At 44.5% G+C, this 20,756-nt stretch overlaps 1 protein-coding gene across 1 annotated transcript in view; it reads left to right on the top strand.

Moving 5' to 3' along the window:
* Slc16a10 (solute carrier family 16 member 10) overlaps positions 1-10,902 on the top strand; it is an 85,078-nt gene extending 74,176 nt beyond the window's left edge. The window contains exons 5-6 of the mRNA XM_051175555.1: positions 6,910-7,138; positions 9,982-10,902. Of these exons, the coding sequence (XP_051031512.1) occupies positions 6,910-7,138; positions 9,982-10,205 (453 nt within the window). The 3' untranslated portion in view covers positions 10,206-10,902. The remainder of the gene's footprint in view (positions 1-6,909; positions 7,139-9,981) is intronic.
* The last annotated feature ends 9,854 nt before the right edge of the window (positions 10,903-20,756 follow it).

The raw sequence follows: 20,756 nt of genomic DNA, 5'->3' as shown, positions 1-20,756 counted from the left end.
GATAAATCATGGGAGGCTGTGTGAGCCGACTCTTGAAGGGTGGATTTGACGAAACTGCGAGGAACAGGTGTCTATTAGTGGCTGCAGGTAACGACAAGCACCATCTACCGAACACTTTGATGAGCTACCTGCTCCGCGTGTACCATCTCCAGTCCTGGCCCGGCCCTTCAAGGAAGGAATAGTTCTTTGCTTCCACACACAGGCCGTGGGGTCCAGGGCGACAGTCACGGCCAGAGCCTGTTACACAGCTAGAAGTGAATGCTGCCCCAGCATGCTTCATTCTCCTCCCACCAGTGCTGCGAGTAAGATCGAGACCCTTGCTGCTATTTATGTACTCCTTTTTAACATGTAGAGCCAAGCTAGGCACAGTGGTACACTCCTTACTCCCAGCACTCAGAAGGCAGAGGCAGGCAGGTATCTGAATTCGAGGCCAGCCTGGTCTATGTAGTGAATTCCAAGACAGCCATGGCTACATAGAGAAACTGTGTCTTGAAAACAACATGTAGGTATGCAGGGCCTTCAAAGTAGTTCACTGAGCAAAGCTGTGTGCCTGAGAAGCCTGATGAACTGAGTTTCATACCCAGAACCGGAAAGGTAGAAGGAAAGAACCATACTCTAAGCTGTCCACATGTGTTCTGTGCCCCCCCCCCCCCCCACACACACGATCACCCCTGGGCATGGTAGCTCACACCTGTAATCCAGTACTTATAAGGTAGGGTTGCCATAAGCATGAGCCCAGCCTGGGCTTCAGAGTGAGACCCTGTGTCACATACAACAATGGAAGTATTTGTTTATTATGTGATAATCATTCTGTCCTTTATGATACCTCCTTGTAAATACACTGACCATTTAGATATTTAGTTTTGTTTTCTAATGTCAAGGTGCCCTCTGGTGGATATCTGTTGTATTGATGCCCTTCGGCTTTCAGATTGTCAAAACAACTGAATACTTCTTCGGTGCTAGAGCCCAGGGGGAGGGCCACAAACTGGATAGACAAGGCCCCTGAGTTCCAGAACACTTTGTAGCTGGGAAAATCTTGATGCATTTGGACGTGGACAAGGAAGACTGGTGTGGAAGAAGCTGAGAGAGCCAATTATCCAGGGCTTCAGAGCCAAGGGATGGATTTCCTGTGCTGGAGAAGATTGGCATGTTTTTATGGTGTGTGTGTGTGTGTGTGTGTGTGTGTGTGTGTGTGTGTGTGTGTGCGTGTGTGCGTGTATGTGTGTGTGTGATCAGTCACAGGGAAGGACATAAAAGTGTGGGAGAGAGCCGCTGCTGTCCTATGCTTCTTGTTTTCTGGTTCCTTTCTGATCTTGTTGGCTGTGATGACAGCTTGTTATTTTTGAGGCAGGACCTTGCTATGTAGACTTCAATTTACTATGGAGCTCAAGCTAGCCTCAAGCTCACTGTATGTAACCCTCCTGCCTTAGACTTGCTGGTACTGGGATTACAGTTGTGAAGCACGATGACTGGTGCCTGAGCTTGTTCATGCGGACGTAGAGATGTCTGTGACGCCCAGTAGCACCTGCTCAGTGACAGAAGAGGTGACTGTTTCAGCGAAGCCAGTGAAGAGTCAAGAACATACTTTGGTGTATCCTGTGGCTGTTAGGGGCCACTAACTTCTCTCTCTAACCAGGCCTGGGGTTTTTAAGTTTGTGAAGGGTCTTCCTTCCCTAATTTATGATTGATGGCTGATTGGCCCACAAGTGTTGTGTAAACATGTCCTGATCTGCTGTGTACTTGTTAAGCCAGTCCACCAGCTGAGGGCCCTCCAGGGAGGAGGAAAAAAAGCCATCGAGTCTTTGTTTTTAAGATGCCAGGCTTTTGTCTCAGCTCTGGAGGCTGAGGAAGAGTCCAGCCGTCTTGGATGTTCAACACCATCATTACCCAGATAGGATTCCTCTCCCATCTGTCCGCCTTCTAGCCCCTCACATGGACATCATGTCTGTGTGTAGAGACAGCTCCCACATATGTGTGGGCAAAAATGCCCGGGACTGGAGTACAATACAGGCTGAGGGCGGAGGATTGAAGGGAACCTGTCGTGTATTACTGTGGACATTCTCCAAAATGTGAATTGCTAGAGGAATGTGTTCGTGGGTTACACATACAATTAAGGAAAAAAGGTGGTGTTCATGCCCTCTTCATGTGTGAACGTTCTTTTCTGTTGAAAGAGACTGAACTCTCAGTGATACTGAGCTCTGTCTCATCTTCTTACTGCTAGTACTTTACATGAAGGTGTGGACCTTACTGAATATTTTAAGACAGTGACCAAACACTTAGCCGTACCCCAGCCTGAATAAGGGATCAGAGGCCCCACAGTCTCCTTTAGACTGGCACTGTGGTGTGTCCAGTTCTGTCCATGTCCTGTGAGGCCACTGTAGGAACGAATGCTGCTCTCCTGACCGCAGGTCATCGTCCCAGTCAGTCAGAGCAGGGTGCACAGGACAGAGCTGCTGTCTGCCCTAGGTCCTGGCTGGAGGCTGAGAACCCTGGAAATGTTGAGTAAGTGTATTAAAGGCAGCATTTGAATTTAACTGTGCCCAGTTATATTTCTGCCTCCAAGAATTCCTTATGTTTATTCATGTGTAGCTTAGCTTCCCTCTTGAGTCCAATGTCTTGAGTAGGCTGGGCCTGTGTTATCTCCCCAGAAAAGAGAAAAAGGTTGTGTAATGGAAAATTATTTCTCCTTCAAACTGGGTTCTGGTCCTGACAGATCAGTATGCGGTCTTTATGTCTGATACAGGAGGAGGCAGTGATCCAGGTATTCCAATTCATAAGGGACAAGCATTTATTCCTCACAGCAGTTATGTTCTGACCAACTTGTTATTGTAGTTACGGTGGGTACAAAACAGAGATTCTTCAAAAAAAAAAAAAAAAAAAAAAAAAACAAGCAAACAAATGAAAAACTGATAAAGAACAAAAGTTTTGAGGAGGTGAAAAGTAGAGAAATCAGGGAAACTGCTAAAATTAAAGTGTCTGGATCTCATTGCATTAATTGTTCCATGAAACATTTGCAATTAAGCAAAATTGAGTTAGTGCCAAATACTGAATGAGGCTGTTAAGTGCCAGGTACCCACTGGCTGTCAGTGTGGCAAGTTTAAACCCCAGAGCTGGTTTTCCTGATAGAAACTAGTATGGGACAAAATAGGAAGAGAAATAAGGTGTGTGTGGGGGGGGGGGAGAGGGAGGGAGGGAGGGAGGGAGTGATTTCTTTTATAACTATGGTGAGGTGGCTGGAAATTTGGTCTGTGATTTTACCACAAGGGCACTGGATTTGAACCAGGCATGACAGTTGTCATGTATGACCCCTATCACTCAGGAGATGAAAGCATCTAAGAATGAGTTCAAGATCAGCCTGGGAGATATGGCGTGGTCTTTTTCAGTCAGGCCAAGCACAAAAAAACCACGATTTAATTAGGGTGGTTTAGATTTCCTGGAGTTTGTCTGATTGCAAATGTTTCTAAGGCTGTTTATGTTTATCTCCTTTCAGAGTTAAGGACAGGACAAAAATATATCTGTAATCACGTCTAGCAGGTTTTGTCTTCCCCAGCCCTTTACCTCTGCCTCCCCCTTCTTAAGCAGAGACTAGAGGTTTAATTTAGCCCACTCTTCTGGGGGATGCGAAGTCCAAGAGTGTAACTATGGCTTCTGGTGCCCTTTCTCAGTACGTCTTAATATAGAAGAGGCATCACAGGGTGACAGAGCATGGTTATCCTTTTGATTAAAAATCTCCTTAACTCTTTGCTCTCTTGATACCTTTTAGACATCTCCATTTCCACATTTTGATGACATTTTGGCCTTTTTGCCTGGAGCATCAGAAAATCTTCTGCTTGTTCAGGGTCCTAGAGGGCTAGAGGCTGGTTGTGTTGCTTAGTTTTGGTGACTTGATACAAGCTAGGTCATTGAGGGAAGAGGACTCTCAGTTGAGAATATGCCCTGTGTCTTGACCTATAGGTACATCTTTCAGGCGTTTCCTTGGTTAATGATTGATGTGAGCCGTCCCACGCCTGGGCTGGTGGTTCTGGGTTGAATAAGAAAGCAGGCTGAGCAAGCCATGGCAGTAGGCAGCTCCTTCCATGGCCTGTGCTTCAGCTCCTGCTCTGACTTTGATGACGAACTGTAAGCTGCAATGAATCCTCTCCTCCCCACGTTGCTTTTGGTCATGGTGTTTCACCACTGTAATAGAACCCTAACTAAGATGGACCCAGCCTCCTACTTAACACTGGTTCCTTCAAGCCCAATCATTACTCAAGCCTGTGAAATTACACTTGTGCTTTCACTGAAGCTGGGTCAGAGGGAAAAAAGATTTTTCAACGTTTTAAAAACAGGAAAATGGAAGACCTTATCCTGTCAGAGAGTTAGTGTGGACCCAGGTGTGGTGGTGCCTACAGTCTCCACCCTTGGAGATGGAGGCAGGAAGACTGCGTGTTCAGGGCCAGAAAAATCTATTCTCGGCCATTTTGGTACCCATGACACTTTAGATATACAATTATGATAGCATCAAGACTACATAGTGACCCACCACACTAGCCCCTCCCACCCCAAATTTCAGTATGAAGTACCAGATTTTTTTTCAAACAGCCAGCTCATAGTCTTAAACCAATCATAATTTTACTATAAAGCCCAATTTTAGTGCTGAAAAAACATACTCGGCTATATGACACAATGGTGTCGGAGAAGTAGCCGACCTGGCTTGTGACCATTTTCAAGTGCGTTCCTTACTGCTGTGTCCATGGACAACTTCTGCTGAAGCTGACAGCTGCTGTTCCGAAGGTCAGGTTCGGGCGTCTTCAGAAACTGTCCGCGTTTTTGATTAACCCTTCACCTGCTCAGCACACCAGTGTTCACGAGGCTGCAAAGGGCCTGACTGCTCACGTGGCATTTTACCCACCTGAAGACTTCCATTCCCGAGTCCCACCCCACTCCCGCAGTGTGCACCCTGGTAGCCCCTAGCTTGTGAGTACATTCTCGGATACACACTAACAAGTTTGGTGCGATGATGTTGCCTGGGAAGAAGGGGCCTCAGCTGAGGTAATTGCCATCATCAGAATGGCCTGTGGCGCATTTTCTTGATTAGTGATTGATGCAGGAGGGCCCAGTCCCCTGTGGGAGGCGCCATACCTAGGCCGCTGGGCTTGGGCTAAGCAAGCTGGAGGAGAGCAGGCCAGCAAGCAGCATTCAGCCGTCCCCAGCTCTGGTCCTGCCTCCAGGTGCATGCCTGAGCTCCTGCTTGGCTTCTCTTAGTACAGGAAACAAGGCCCTGCTTATAACAACAAATCCAGAGGAATCTAGTGGAAATGAAGCCGCTGAGTCCCCGAAAGGGGACCGCAGAGAAAGACAGAAGTGGCTGGTGTGCAGACTGGTGTAAGCCAGTCTTTTAAAGCCCCTGAGCTCGAGACTTAGACCCACAATCTCACATTCTTCTAGCATGCACCCTTTCCCAAGCTCTCCATCCTGAAGGTTCAGGACTCAGAGCCGTAGCTAGTGAAGATTTTGGGGCTCAGCCACATAGCACACTGCCTGCAACTTTCCAGCTCTGAGCGTGCTAAGTCAAGCTGGCGGTACCTAGGGGCCAGAAGGTCCAGTGCCTCCTGCTTTTCTGTAGCTCGTCGAGGAGCTTTAAATGCACACATTGGTGTTACCTGGAGTGTAAGCTAGAAGGACTTTCCCTCCCAGGTTGCTTTTGTCATGGTGTTTATCACAGCAATAGAGAAGCAAATCAGGACAGCTGTTTCCAGAAGCATTCCAGGAGGGCCCAGAGAGACCACAAGATAGACACAGTAATGCCCACGGCTTCTGCTTGTTTCTCATCTCTGCTGGCTGACCCACCGTGTCACTGGAGGGCACCCGGCAGGAACATCTGTCCCTCCGAGCAGCTGCTCGTGAGGATCACGAGTTCTAGGCTAGCTCTGTCTGTGTGCCTTGAATGTGTTATTTAACTTTTCCCATCACTATTTCCTGCGTGTAAAACAGGGATAACGTTGTCCTTCCAGAGTTCTAAGCATAGCAGTGGGAGCAGCTGTTCGCATGAACTTTCTTCTCATTCAGGGTTCTCCAGAGCTGAAGACAACTTTCAGGAATTGTTTCTCTCCTTTTACCATAGGGTCCTGGGCCTGGAACTTGGGTTCTGAGCTTTGGTGGCAAGAACATGTACTCACTGACCTGTCTGTCTCTCTATTTTAGTTTTGAGACAGGCTTTCACTATAGAGCCCAGGCTGGCCTTAAACTGTCGATTGTCCAGCCTCCATTTCCTGGAGTTAGCTATGAGTATCCCCCCACACCCAGCCAGTCAGACAGCGTTAATTATTTCCTTAGACGTCACTGATCCTTCTCTCCCCATTTTTGCGCCCACTCTGTTTTACATATATGACGATGGCATCCTCTAAAACATTTCATTTATACTTTTTATTTAAATGTCCTCCTCTCCAGAACCTAAGAGGAAGAATCATGCCTCATTCATCGTGAAAATCTCTGTATAGCACAATACTTATTAAGTGGAAGGCAAAATAGGGAGTTTGGTTGAATGAGCTGCCCTAAGCATAAGATGTTTGATGGCTCAAAGTAGATTTCTGAACCTTGGTACCTAAGTGCTCTCATACAATCTGCAGTATTACAAAGGGTAATGGCTTCATTAAAAAAATCATCAAGGACTTGATGAGTGAATGTGGGCTAACAACATTGACCCAGGTGCAAAAATCTCCAACCCTTATACTATCTAGAGCAAAGGAATACACTAAAGAATGTGTAGGCTGGGAAGGAAAATCGCTGTATAAAATGGTTACGTACTTGTTCCCTAATGAAAATAGTAAGAGAATACAAGGTGCTCTCGGGGACCTGATCCCATGTGATCACGAGGAAGGGAGAGTAAGCGTCCTCAGAGCGATGCTGACATGGAGTCTTCTGTCCTAGGTGCTGTCCTTTTTCTTCATCGGTCTGATGTCCATGATGATCCCCCTGTGCAACGCCTTTGTGGGGCTCATTGCTGTCTGCCTCATCATGGGTCTCTTTGATGGATGCTTCATTTCTATCATGGCTCCCATTGCCTTTGAACTGGTCGGCCCGCAGGATGCCTCCCAAGCAATTGGATTTTTACTTGGATTCATGTCTATTCCCATGACTGTAGGTCCTCCAGTCGCAGGTAAATAAAGCGGTTATTAAGTCCAGGGCCTTGTACCTGCTAAGCAATCATTTACTACTGAGCTACAGTCCCCACAAATACTACTTGTTGGGGAGTACTGGACATTGAACTTGAGCATGGGATGCACTAAGTATGTACCCTCCCATTGAGCTATGCATTTAGCCTCTACTTTTTCAGCTCTGTTAGTATATGTTACACAAATGTAAACATAAAAATGAAGATTTTGATAGATTTCTAAGCATATACTACTTTTACATAAAAAGCATATCCCCTGAGAAATGGCTGAAGAAAAATTACATTTAGTGGAAGGATCATAGCAGTCCATGAATGTAAAAACAATGTGATTGGGCATGGTGGTGCGCACCTGTAATCGCAGTACTCAGGAGGCTGAGGTAGGAGAAGAGCTGCAAGTTCAAGACATCACTCTACCATGGTGAGTTCCAGGGCACCTGGGGCTACATAATGAGACTGACCACAGTCAGTCAATAACCAAAAAGTAGACACAAACAAAATATATTACCCATGTGATAGGCAGGGATGAATATTATTCAGACATAAAAGTAATGAGATAGTGACACTTATACATGACAGGGACACATATATGATAGGAACACCGGCTGTTACATGACAGGGACACATATATGACAGGGACACATACATGACAGGGACACCGACTGATACATGACAGGGACACATACATGACAGGGACACATACATGACAGGGACACATATATGACAGGGACACATACATGACAGGGACACATACATGACAGGGACACCGACTGATACATGACAGGGACACATACATGACAGGGACACATATATGACAGGGACACATACATGACAGGGACACATACATGACAGGGACACCGACTGTTACATGCTAGGGACACTGTTACATGCTAGGGACACATATATGATAGGAACACTGACTGATACATGCTAGGGACACATATATGATAGGAACACTGACTGTTACATGACAGGGACACATATATGACAGGGACACATACATGACAGGGACACTGACTGTTACATGTTAGGGACACTGACTGTTACATGCTAGGGACACATATATGATAGGAACACTGACTGATACATGCTCTCAGGTGAACAGATGTCACAAACATTATGCTAAGTGACCAAAGCCAAATATAAAAGGTCACAGATTGTATGATTCCATTTGTATGAAGTAGCCGACATCTCCGTAGACACAGAGAGCAGATTAGTGATTGCCAGAGCCTGAAGGGGAGGGTCGGACAGTGGCCACTCAGTAGGGATGGCGTTTCTTCTCAGCATGATGGAATGTTTGGAAGTAAATATAGCCGTGTAATGGTCACAGAGCACTGTAAGTTCAGCTAAGTGCCACCCTACTGTTCACTTTTAAATGGCTACCTCCGTGTTAAGTGGATCCTACCTTTGGGAGCCTTATAAATGATGGTGTGATGCCTTACTTGGGCACTAGTGGGGGAAGATCAGTTTTCAATACAATTAGGATAAAATTTCCATTACATACAATCATCTGTGTTTGATATAAGAAGCTCAGTGGAAATTCAGCCTAATTCATTCTTATCTCTGGAACCACATCGCGGTAGAAGTCTCCGTTCCTTCCTCTCTTCTCAGGTTGTTCACTTGGCTTTGTTTGGGAGGCCCCGGACATACAGGCAATTGATGAAAGCATTTTAGTAACTGCTCACAGACCAGGGGTAAGGGGTAGGGTGCAGGAAATTACTGTAGCTACACAGAGCAACTGCCAGGAGAATTACCACCCACACTTCCTCAGTGGCTCAGAGGTCAGTATAGTATTACAGTAAAACCTGTCTGTCAGTATCCACAGGATGAAATGTGAGACATTTGGTTTCTGAAGACAGGAACATTGCATATTTAGAGATGCTGTGTATTTTATGTTTAGATCCAAAATAAGTGTACATATTCATTTATATGTACATACGTTGGTGTGTCACTGGAGACATCCTTAGCAATGCATTAAATGAAGTTGCTTATATGTTCAGTTCAATATGTTCCCTGAATATTTTAGATAATTTGACATTGCACAATAAGAGTTCAAACACACACATAAAACAAAGCAAAAAAGAAACTGAGAGCTCGGAGTCCTAGACTTTTAAAAATTTAGAAGTAAAATAATATTTTCCAGAAGCAGAGCCTAAGGATCCATCAAATACCAAACATATACTTTAGAGCTTTCTTTTTATTTTGAGATAGGGTCTTTCCATGTATCTTAGAACTCTCTGTGTAGTCCTGGCTGCCTTGGAACTTACTCTATAGACCAGGCTGGCCTTGAACTCAGAGATCTGCCTGCCTTTCTCTGTCTTCTGTGTGATGGGATTAAAGGTAGGTGTGTGCCACCACTACCCAGCAGACATGCATGAATATACACACACATAATCTATCAGTTGCTTTTTTTCTTCCCTTTTTTATCCCAACTCTTGGGTTTATAACTTTTCATGTATTGTATTACAGTTTAAAGTAGCTTCTTGTTTAAGTCTAATAAGATCTAATGGAGGTATAGATATTTTAGAGGCGATGGATCTGGATGCTCTGGCCCACCCTCAGCTGAGACAAGAGCCATGCATTTGCATATCCTAGGTGGCCTCTGAGGGGCTTTGGGAATGCCAAAGCTTAGCTGCAAATACTTTCCACATGTAATATTTTGGTATGACTTGTGTTCTGTGGTAACATTTTAGATAGATATTTTTTCCTTTCTCATATCAGCAAAAGGTTTACGTTTCAAATCTGTTATCTGAGCTGGGCCTCCGTCAGCGTGACTGAGCTGGGAGCCAGACATGTTCTCCCCTTGTGATAGCTGCTGTCTCCCTTTCCAGGGTTACTTCATGACAAGCTGGGCTCCTATAATGTGGCCTTCTACCTTGCTGGAATCCCTCCCTTTCTTGGCGGCGCTGTGCTTTGTTTAATCCCCTGGATCCATAGCAAGAAGCAAAGGGAGGCCAGTAAGAATACTGGAGGGGAGAAGATGCTGGAGAAACAGAACTCGCTACTCTCGAGCTCCTCTGGGATCTACAAAAAACAATCTGACTCTATTATTTAATGCCGTGTGTACCTCTACCTGACTGGATTTGCTTTTGAAGTTTCTCTTTTATATGAATGGCAAATTTCTTATTTTTTTAATCATCCTTGGAACAGCACAAATAGAAAATGGAACCTTTATTACTACCAGAACCATTTTCTCTCCCCAAATAGCTTTGATATTTCTAGGGATGGGGAAGAGACTGTTACAGGCAAATGTACCTGGAAGTCAAACTTGAGCATTCAAAGCTATCTCAGTAACAGGCAGCCGTGGATGCCGTGGATTCTGGATGCCGTGGATACTGGATGCCGTGTGGCTGGCGCAGACACATGTAGTGTACCTGAAGTACTTTGTTGGTTGCTCCATTTGGTGTTTTTAGTTTCAGTGTTTTAGTTTTTCATGCATTTTGGAACTTTTTGCAAAAGTTAAGCCTGGATCCTGATAACAGCAGGCCGATGTAAACCTCAAGTCTGTTAAGTGATTTAAGCTATAAAATTGGGAGATTCTGACATGCACCTGTACCAAGGACCTGCTGGGAGCAGACGCGGGTAAACAGCCAGGATGGAGATGAAGGCCCTTCTCACAGGCAGCCAGCGGGCATTTCCTCTACTAACCTTTCTCCCTTTGGTTTGTAGTGCGTTTTACTCCAATAGCCAGAAACACCCCAAATTTCTGATTTTGTGTAAACAATAAAGTAAAATAGAATGTATAAAAGGTACCCTGGCAATTTTAACGAGCTTTTCTGACTTCTGGATCTATCAGCACTGTATTGTAAGTGTCTTACTCAGTATGTTGTCAGCTGTCATAATGGGCACAGACTGGAAGTAGTACAGGACTCTTTTCTCCATTAGAAAGATGTCTGGTAGAAGTAATTGTTCAAACTGACTTGTGGAATTAATTGTTCTAAAAGGTTAAATACAAAAGGAAACAATTCCTAAATTTTCAAAAAAGTTTTTAGCAAAAGTTTACACTTGTGTGTTTACACGTCCCAGTGACACGGCCACATTGCAAAGCATGGTGGCCGGTGCTTTCATTGTCTAGACATCGCAGACTCGACTCGAGCGGACTGAGGAGACGCCATTGTAATCAACCGATAGGATCTTGTTGGCACAGTTCTTTGACAAAAACATCAATGTGGTATTTATCTGCCGTACGCTCCTTATTAATCTCCCCACCCTCCCCCAGTCATGTCTAGACTGTAGGAAGCAAGGTATTAGCTCTGAAGACCTAAAATTAAAGCCAAAGCCGGGCCATGACCCATTACTCATTTGTAGAAACAGGAACACATTCCTATGTCTTTGAAATTATATTTTAGAACTTTGAAGGCTAAAACGCGAAGTGTCTTTAGATCATTAGCTTCGATGATATTAAGTCATAGTCGAATGTAACTTGCTTGTTCATGTGAAGAGTGAATCTTCCCCTAAGCACGTCCAGGGTCCCTCTAAGTTATCTGGAAGGTGAGAAACAATTTTACTGTCTCACTACCCGGCTCTCCCTCTCATGCCGTTTGAAAAGGCAGTCCTTCCTCTCTCCATCTAGCTGGGCATGGGGCTACCTGGAGAGAATACAAACTTGTAAGTGGAGGGCAGAGGGCAAAGGGCAGAGAGGTCATCACCTGAAAGCTGGAAAATCCAGTGAATTTTGCTCTTAGTAGCAGCCTTCTCCCTGTGGTAGAAGATAACAGCCTACATGCTAAGTGTACAATTTATTTCATGCGGGTAATTTATTTATTATTTATTTATTATGTCATGGAGTCTAAGTAGATCAGACTTGCCTTCAGCTCTGTTCTGTTGATTCAGACGTGGAGGTCACACGGGTGTGTCGCCATAATGCAGCCAAAAAAAAAAAAAAAAAAAAAAAAAAAAAAAATTTTATTTTTTAAGACAAGGTTTCTCTAAGAAGCCTAAGCTGGCCTTGAACTCACAGAGCTCCTTTAGGTTTTTTGGAAACAGTCTTGCTGTGTGGCCCAGGAGGAACTTGAGGTCCTCCTGCTTCAGCTTCCTAAGTGGGGGAGTCATGGATGTGTGCAGCTGTGCCTGGGTTCGGCTCGCTACTACCTTACTACCTGTTGCTTTTTTGTTTTAAATTGAAGGAACTTTGGCAATTTGTTTTTAAAATGTTCTCTTTTAGGAGGGGATGCACACACGGAGCTCACAAAGACGTGCCAGCCTCAGCCTCCCAAGTGCTGGGTTGTCTTTCATGTCCTTATATTAAACATTTAGAAATAACTTAAGCACGCTGATTACCATGCCTTTTACTTATTCCCCCTCAGCTGCCTGAAATACTTCGTTATCAGGACTTGTAAAAGCTAAGGTGCTCGAGAGTTGGCTCACATTTGAGAGTATTTACTGCTCTCGGAGACTACCCAAGTTCAGTTCCAAGCAACCACATGCCTGCTCACAGCTGCGTGCAACTCCAGTTCCAGGAGACCTACTGAGCTTTCCTGAGCTCCTGCGTGCACGTGGAGCACATACATACACGCAGGCATATACACACACATGGTTAAGAAGAAATCGTTAAAAGTTAATAAAAACACACAACTAAGGTAATTAAGCCTGCCCGTATAAAACATCCAAGCAGGATTTGTTGCTTTGAGTTTTGAAAGAACAATTATAGGGTCTTATGTAAGGGTGGCCCTCTAAGCTGTATCCTCATCACAGGGGCTAAGACAGGCATCAATCTGCCTGTAATTTTGCAGAAAGTTGCTCTAAAATGGAAAGCTCACACTGTAAAAATCTGAAAAATGTTTGCCTTTCAAACTTGGTTGCTGTTTTATTTTTGAAGCAGGGTCTCACTATTTGGATCAGGGTGGCCTAGAGCTCACTACCCTCCTGTCTGTCTCCTTGAGTGGTTTCTGTTGTTGCTTGTTTGCTTTTTGTTTTTTAGGGGTTTTTTTGTTTTTGTTTTTGTTTTTGGAGACAGTGTTTCTGTGTGTAGCCTTGGCTGTCCTAGAACTCACTGTGTAGACCAGGCTGGCCTTGAACTCGCTGAGGCCACCTGCCTGTGGCTCCCCACTGCTGGGTTAGTGCTGTGTACTGTACTCGGGCCTCCGTCTCCTTGAGTGTTGAGTTCAGGCACGGGAAGTTAACACATGGGAGAGGAGAGGTGCTTTCCCAAGCAGCACATGGATTTGTCTTGCTCGAGGTTTACAAAACACTTCCACCAAGTCTAACAGCGTAGGTGTTACCTGAAAGCCCCAACCCTAACTTCTGAGGTTTCTAAATAAGTCTAATTTAGATGTCTTTTAGTTTCAGCGAGTTCTGGAAGAAGAGTGCCTTGACGGGACAGTCATGAAGCTGCTTGCATATGATAGGGACTCTCAACACAAAGTAATGTCGAGAAGCCATGTTAGATAGAGCTGTGAAGCCAGTGGGAAGGTTAATTATTCTACAGTATGTCATTTTCCAGCAGATCAGTAACTCTGGACAACTCGTTAAATTACTTGTAAAGATTTATGTGTGCATGCATGTATGTGTTTGTACCCACAGAGGCCAGAGTGGGCCATGGCATCCCTGGGAGCTAGAGTTCTTGGCGCTGTGAGTAGCTTCCATGTGGGTGCTGGGATCTGAGCTCCAGACCTCTGGTAGAGGAGTGAATGCTATCTCTCCTCTGGTACATGGTCTCCCTGTGTAGCTCTGGATGCCATAGAAATCACTGTGTAGACCAGACTGGCCTCTGCCTTCTTAATGCTGGCATATGCCACCACGCCTAACTGCGTTCTCTCTCAGGTTCTCTGTTGAACACATAAGACTTCTTGTGACCTGCCCTACTGGGTGAAGGTGACTTTCATAATGGTCTGTGCTGCAACGCTGCCTTAAGGACCTAGCATTTGTTCTTGTGTTACATTTTAACCCCTCTCAATGCACAGGACTGTACTGGTGCCTCTACTAAAAATTAGATCAGGGTTGCTATTAAACTTCTTATTCCTTTTTAAATAGTTTTTTTTAAGTAAAAAGATTTATTTATTTTTTGTATGGGTGTTTTTCCTGCACGGATGTGTGTTCCACATGCATGTAGTGCTTGCAGAGGTTAGGAGAGGGCACTGTATCCTCCCAGAACTGGAGTTACAGGAGGTTGTGAACCACCCTGTGAGGGCTGGGAACAGAGCTCAGGTCCTTTGCAACCAAGTGCTCTTAACTGTCTAGCCACATCTCCAGCTCCAAAATATATATTTTTTTCTTTCTAAATACACATAAGACAATGAGAATGTGTACACCCAGCAAACTCATACACGTATTTTGTACGTACAGATGAGAAATTTTGCCTATGAAGCTATCACTGAGTTCAAATACGTGGAAGTATCTGACTTCTGTTAACAGTGATTTAAGTTTTATTCACAAGAAAATGATTGCCAAATTAGGCCTTTGTAGTGAACATGGTCTCACAAGAGAATAATGTTATAGAGAAATCCCCATCAGGGTTAGCACAGAGCGAGCTATTTTAAACACTTGTGGATTAGGGATACTGCCCAGTGTTAGAGTGCTTGCCTGGCATGCCAAAGCCCCAGACTCAAGTCAAGAAGTAAAAACGAAAAGGAAAAAGGCATGCATAACTTCAGTTGGATTTGATTAAGGAGATATTTTGAACATTTAAGCTTTTTATCTGTTTTCCAGCCTAAAGTCAGGTTCTTGAGTCATAGAAATTTGGATAATGAGTTAATTTCTCAGTTTGTTTTGTTTTTCTGTTTTGTAATTGGGGGGGGGGAACCTCATTTTTCAGGGGCTGGAAAGATGGCTCAGTGGTTAAGAGAACTTAGTGCTCTTGCAAAGGACCAGAGTCCTCTTCCCAGCTCTCACATGGTGATTTACAACCTCCCGTAACTCCAGTTCCAGGGGATCTGACATCCTCACACAGACATCCATGCAGGCAAAACAGCAATATACTTAAAATAAAAATAAATTGATCCTTTAAGGAAAGAAAGGAAGGGAGGAGGAGAGAAAGAAGGAATCATTGCTCATCTCTTAGACACAACCCAGACTCTAACATTGAACCTGGGCCAGTGCCATGCTTGTGACGACAGTGTCTGGGTTCCTGTAGTCTTGATTGCTTTCACAGACTGTCCGATAAGAATGAGAAACTTCTCACCGCCACCGTTGCGGTTTTGCCCAGAAAGGCCGTGCTCTCCACTCCCAGCGTCGCATGCTGGGTCCACTGTTAATGGTCTTGGGTTATGAGTGCAAGGAAGGCTGGCGCCTTGCTCATCACCTCCAGAGTTGCTCCAGCAGCAGCCTCTGATGTAGAGTCTAGCTAGGATAGTCAGAGGACCCATGATTTAAAGGTACCATACTGCGCTAAATAGCTTTGCATCCTACCAGCTTCTCCCATCGATTTATTTCAGCTTGGAGGTTATAGCTACAACAGATTGACTTTGCAGTACTGAGAAGAAGCTCTCGTGTTTTAAGTATTTCTTGGCATCTGGCATTCTCTTGTCTACTTATTTTATCTTAATGTTTATCTGAAAACTTTAATTATTTTATATGTTTTGAAAGTCAAAACTCTCCTAGCAAAACCAAATATTCCATATGAACCTAGTGTTCCTTGGGAGCAGGACTCTCCTGGACCCCTGGACCCCTTTCACTTCCCCCTCCCTCCTTCCCCTCCCCCTCCCCCTCCCCCAGCAGAAGGTATCAGTTTTCCCATAGGTGTACACGTATAGCTAACTGGGTAAAAGTGTCACTCTGGGATTGACCAGCATGGGTATTTTCCTACTTTTGAAAAATTCTGTTTCTTTTAAAATCATATACTTTATAACTGATTTTTTAAAATGTGATTTATATATTTAATATATAGTTAACAAAAACCTTTTCAATGAAGAATACTTTGTAATTTGGAGGATACAGTCATTTTACTATGGGGAATTGTGATATTCTCAGTAAATGCAATAAAGTTTTTTAGCAAATTCCTTTAAGACCTTGTGATTGTATTTATGGAATTCCCAGGGGCAGGAGGAGATGAACAGTCTGTTTTATGCTGTGTTTTCCTAGTGTGTTTGGATATTGCCATTTTCCGGGGGGAGGGAAAGGCCTCAATGCGGTCTAAATGTTGAAAGGTGTAAGTGCTGAGGATTTTGCCCATGCTAAGCAGTGCGCCCCTGGCTGCGCCCAATCCCAGCACTTATTCCAGGGAGTAGCACGTGAGGGGACCAGACCCTCACTCAGCCCCTGCTTTAGCAGCCATGGCAGGCTGCAGAAAAGACCAGCAAGACATAGACCCCCGACTCAGCACGTGTTCTGAATTTCCCGCCTTCTGACCTTGCAGGACCTGCCCCAGTCACTAGGAGGTCAGATACCTTCCATGTGGCAAGGAAACAATCAGAATTAGCTGGCGGTTCCGGATGTGCTTTATGGTAACAGGGCAGAGCATAGCAACCGTCTTGGGAGGGCCTAAAGGCCATAACAACCAGTTGACCAATCAACAAAGCACAGGTTGCCCAAGACCAGAAGCTGACCAGTCCTGAGACTGTTGCAGACACCTAAACACTTCCCTTATTCTGCCCCATAAACCCCCTCCTCCACCTCGAGGTCCCTTAGAGCACTTCTCACACCATCCACAGTGAGGAAGGGCCCCTAGTTAAAGACAGTTAACTCATTAAATGATAAAAGACTCTTTGCTTTTGCATCGGAACAGGTCTCTTGGGGATGGTTTTGGGGTTCAGAATTTGGGCACAGCAGCATGTGGTCCCTTGGATCAACTCTTCACCTGTCAATCAGGCTTCCAAAACTCCAAACCTACCTGGTTCTCCTGGTTTCAGGCCTCCTTTCCTGTATCACGATCATCTGAAGATTGGGATTGCATCAGAACCTAACTTTTGACACACATCCCTCTGGGGTAGGGTTGCTGTTTTGAGACAGGTTTTCCCTGCGATGCTCGTGGGCTCTATCTCTGAGTATCCTGCCTCAGAATGGGAGACGCTGGGAATACAAGCTTGTACTACTGTGCCCAGCCAGACACCTCCGTTTTGAACCCCTCCATACTCTGCTGGCCACAGCTCCTAACTGTATGCTGGCATAGCCCCTCTTTCTTGACTCCCCCAGCCTTGCATTTCCCAACTTAATGGCTCAACAGCAGGACTACAAAAACACATCAGTTACGTCTCTGACAAACTGAGCTCTTTTGAGGGTTTCTCTCAGCTCGTGGCCACTTCATAATTGCATGGATTAAAAGCGCCACCTGTGCTGGCTTGTTTCTTTCATGTCCACGAACACCAGTAGGTCCTCTTCCCACGTGGAGACAAGTCACAGTGTCTGCGGTTTGCTTCCCTGTAGCCTGGCTGCTATCTGGCAGTCGGGAACCTATGATAACCAGGGAGTATTCTACCACTGAACTGCTTGAATTCGGAAATAGTTTTATTTCCAAATATTGCCTCCGACAGTGTGGCTAAGGAGGCTGTGACACATGGGGGCAGGAAGATCCAGTTTGAGTGCTACAGGAACACAGTAATGTAATTACTCATTCCTCCTTGAGACAAAGGCTGCATTAGAGGACATGAGGAAAACCAGATTGATGGACACTGTGAGCCATTAAAGGGCGTTTTGTTATTGACAGCTGAGATCACCACAAATACTATGGGCTCCAGGACATAGTTTCCTCTTGGGCAGTCATAGCCGGTTTTAGCCAGCTGTTGGCCTCCTCCTACATCCTGCCTACATATGTTCAAGTACCTCTGGTGCAGACGGGTCAAATAAACGTGTTTAGGGAGTGAAAAAACATGGCTTGTTATGTTCCATAAACAGCAGCCTCCAGCATTTCAGGAATTATCTGTCCTCAGGCAAGGAGCTTACAGCTAGAGGCATTTTGTTTAATGTTTTACTCTTAGGCACAGTAATGCTTGTTTAATAAGGTATTAAAGCTGCTTCCAAGAGTTCATATACAAGAACGAACCTTGTTGGCAGCTGGAATTTATAATGTAACTGGCTGGTATTTGTTTTAACGGCGTGACAGGGTCTTATCTTGGCACTGTATAGCAGGGCTAGCATTCCTGAGGAGAGCCCAGTTGCAATGGGGAACCCTAGCAGTTTTGGACATGCTGGTACCTCGTGATAGTCAGCAGAAACACCTGCCACAATGAAATGGAGCCAGCTGGGACCAAATGGCAGCCCCAATTGCTGCTGAGGGGCGGGGCCAGAGAGGTGATCCATGACTCTAGGGAAAACCCAAAGGATTGTGAATGAATCCCAGATATTGAACAGTGAGTTGTTTGCACTGTTGGAACTTGGCTTTGCCCTGTGCAGACTGTGGTTTGTGTCCTCTGTCTTCCATCATGAAATAAAAAGGTCCTTTATTTTGTCATTTCAGGGGCACACAGTTGAGAGATTTTAAACTTCTTAAATAGAAAATTTGGAGTTTTACAAAAAAATTTAAGTGAAAAACTGGGTATTTTTACAGAACAGCTTTTAAAAATATTTAAACTTATAAGGCAATGGGACACTTTAAACTTACAAGATATTTTATTATGATGTCTTTATTGATATGTCATCTTAAAATACATTAATAAGAGGCAAAACTTAGGGCCACAGCTTTGAGCATCAAACAGTTAACCCTTGAAAGTGGGGGCTCCTCAAGACAGCGCCCCAAGCGGTCTGGCAAAGGTCCAAAGGTCTCCCTTACCTAAGGTCTATTTGGGCTAACAGAGACTGATTTAAGACTGAATGCCATTGCCTTTTAAGCTTTGGCTATTTTGAAAAATGAATCACATAAGGAACTCTGATATTCTGTTAACGCACCGTGAAAGGTTCAGGAAAGCACAGTTGCCAGTCTCCATATGGACTGTAGTCATGATTTAAAGTTTTGTTTTTAATACCAAAAGAGCTACAACTCGGAAACTTAGTTTTTAAAGGCTCAAACGGAGATAAAGCTGTAAAATTCTAATCTTATAAAAACTACTAACTTAGTATAAGCTGTTGAAGATAATTTTTTAAGACATGCAAATTAATGGTCAGTCACCTCATAAAGGATAAAACTCTCATATTGTGAGACCCTAATTCCGGGGTCCTGATGGGCCGATGGGAGAGCCCCGCAACACAAACACCAAAACCAGGAGATACAACAAGCAAGAGGTGTTTACTGAACGTCTGCACTCGGGTGTCAGCAATCTCGGGGGAAAGCTGCACACACCCCAAAGGGTCCAGGTTCTTTTTATAGAGACAAACCACAGATCAGCATACATGCATGGTGATTGATTACAAAGTATGATCTCATGTTTGAGAGATCACCCAGGTGTGACCTGTTCTTCTTCAAGGATAAACCATAGAATGACTTGGAAAGTCCCTAGACTGTCCATTGGCCATGAGTGACCCAGACAGGGCTGTTCATCTGGAATCATTTGTTCCAGGGTTGGGGGCCTATTTGCTTGTTGTAGGCCAAGACCTGTGAGAAACTTCTTTCATACTCTGGCTTTCTCTTGGCTGTACATTTAGAGCCTTCAGTTATTCCACAAAGGTTTGATGATTCAGTAACTAGCCCTATTTAACAAGATCAGCCTAGCATATAACCATTAGCCCCATCACCATAGTAACCTTTCTTGTTCTCATAATTCCTGATCTTTCCACCCATGTCCACGCCCATTCTTTGTGATTTTCTATATTCTGCTTACAAGAACTATTCCCCTTTCCCACATTCTTGCTCTGCAAACTAAAATCTTTCAATATGTTCATGTTGCAGAGACTTTGGAGGGCTCAGTATGACAGAGGGGCACAGGCAAGCAGAGGGAAGGGGCTTAGCGAGAGCCTGGGACCCTTTGCATCTGGGAAGTGTGGAGAGAGAGGGTCAGCTGTTCATGCCTCTGCTGCCTTCTTGATCTGTCGGGTTTTTATCCCAATGTCCCAATGACTCCTGGAATTTTATAAATAGTAGAACCGTTTAGATCAGCACTTCCAAATGTAAATAAAGTAGAAACTTGATTAAAGAGTCCAAGGAATGTCTTCTAAATGCCAGCTTGTTAGCATTTAGCTCTTGCAATACCTATTGAAAAGAAGAGCCTGGAAGAGTCCATTTTTGTACTTCCTTTATACAAAGTAAAGTTGCAGGAGCGTCTGCATCAGTAGCTATGGGCGTCACGTGTGGGAGGGGCATTTTTATCATTGCTCGTCTACTTCCTTTGCCCATTTCTGGCCATTGCAGTCCAATGAACTGTATTTTGAAAGTTTAATTAGATGATACCACAATAGTGTCGACATTTGGTAAAAACTTAGTGCTAATTTTCAGTTTGCTGTCAAAAACTTTAAAAGTCCCTTCTCTTTTTGAAGCACTTATACTCTAGTTTGGTTTTGTGTCTTAGTGTGGGCTTCAGACTCAGTGCTGGTATCCTCTGCCATGCTTCAGGCCAGTTCTTAATCCTAATGCATGTAGGACTTCGGGTGAAATTCAGTGTTGATGGGGCTGTGCTCCCTGTGGAACTTACCAAATTAGTAATTTTCCTCAGGAAAACAGAGGATTTTGTTTTGTTTTTTGAGGTAGAGCCCCATGTAGCTCAGGCTGGCCTCAAACTCGACATGTAGCTGAGGATGACCCTAAATCCATGATCTTTCTGCCTCACTCTCAAAATGCTGGGATTACAGGTGTGTACCACCTCAC

Source organism: Phodopus roborovskii, unplaced genomic scaffold (assembly GCF_943737965.1).
Source record: "Phodopus roborovskii unplaced genomic scaffold, PHOROB, whole genome shotgun sequence".
In the NCBI taxonomy this organism is placed as follows: Eukaryota; Metazoa; Chordata; class Mammalia; order Rodentia; family Cricetidae; genus Phodopus; species Phodopus roborovskii.
This window is presented reverse-complemented; position numbering and strand designations above follow the sequence as displayed.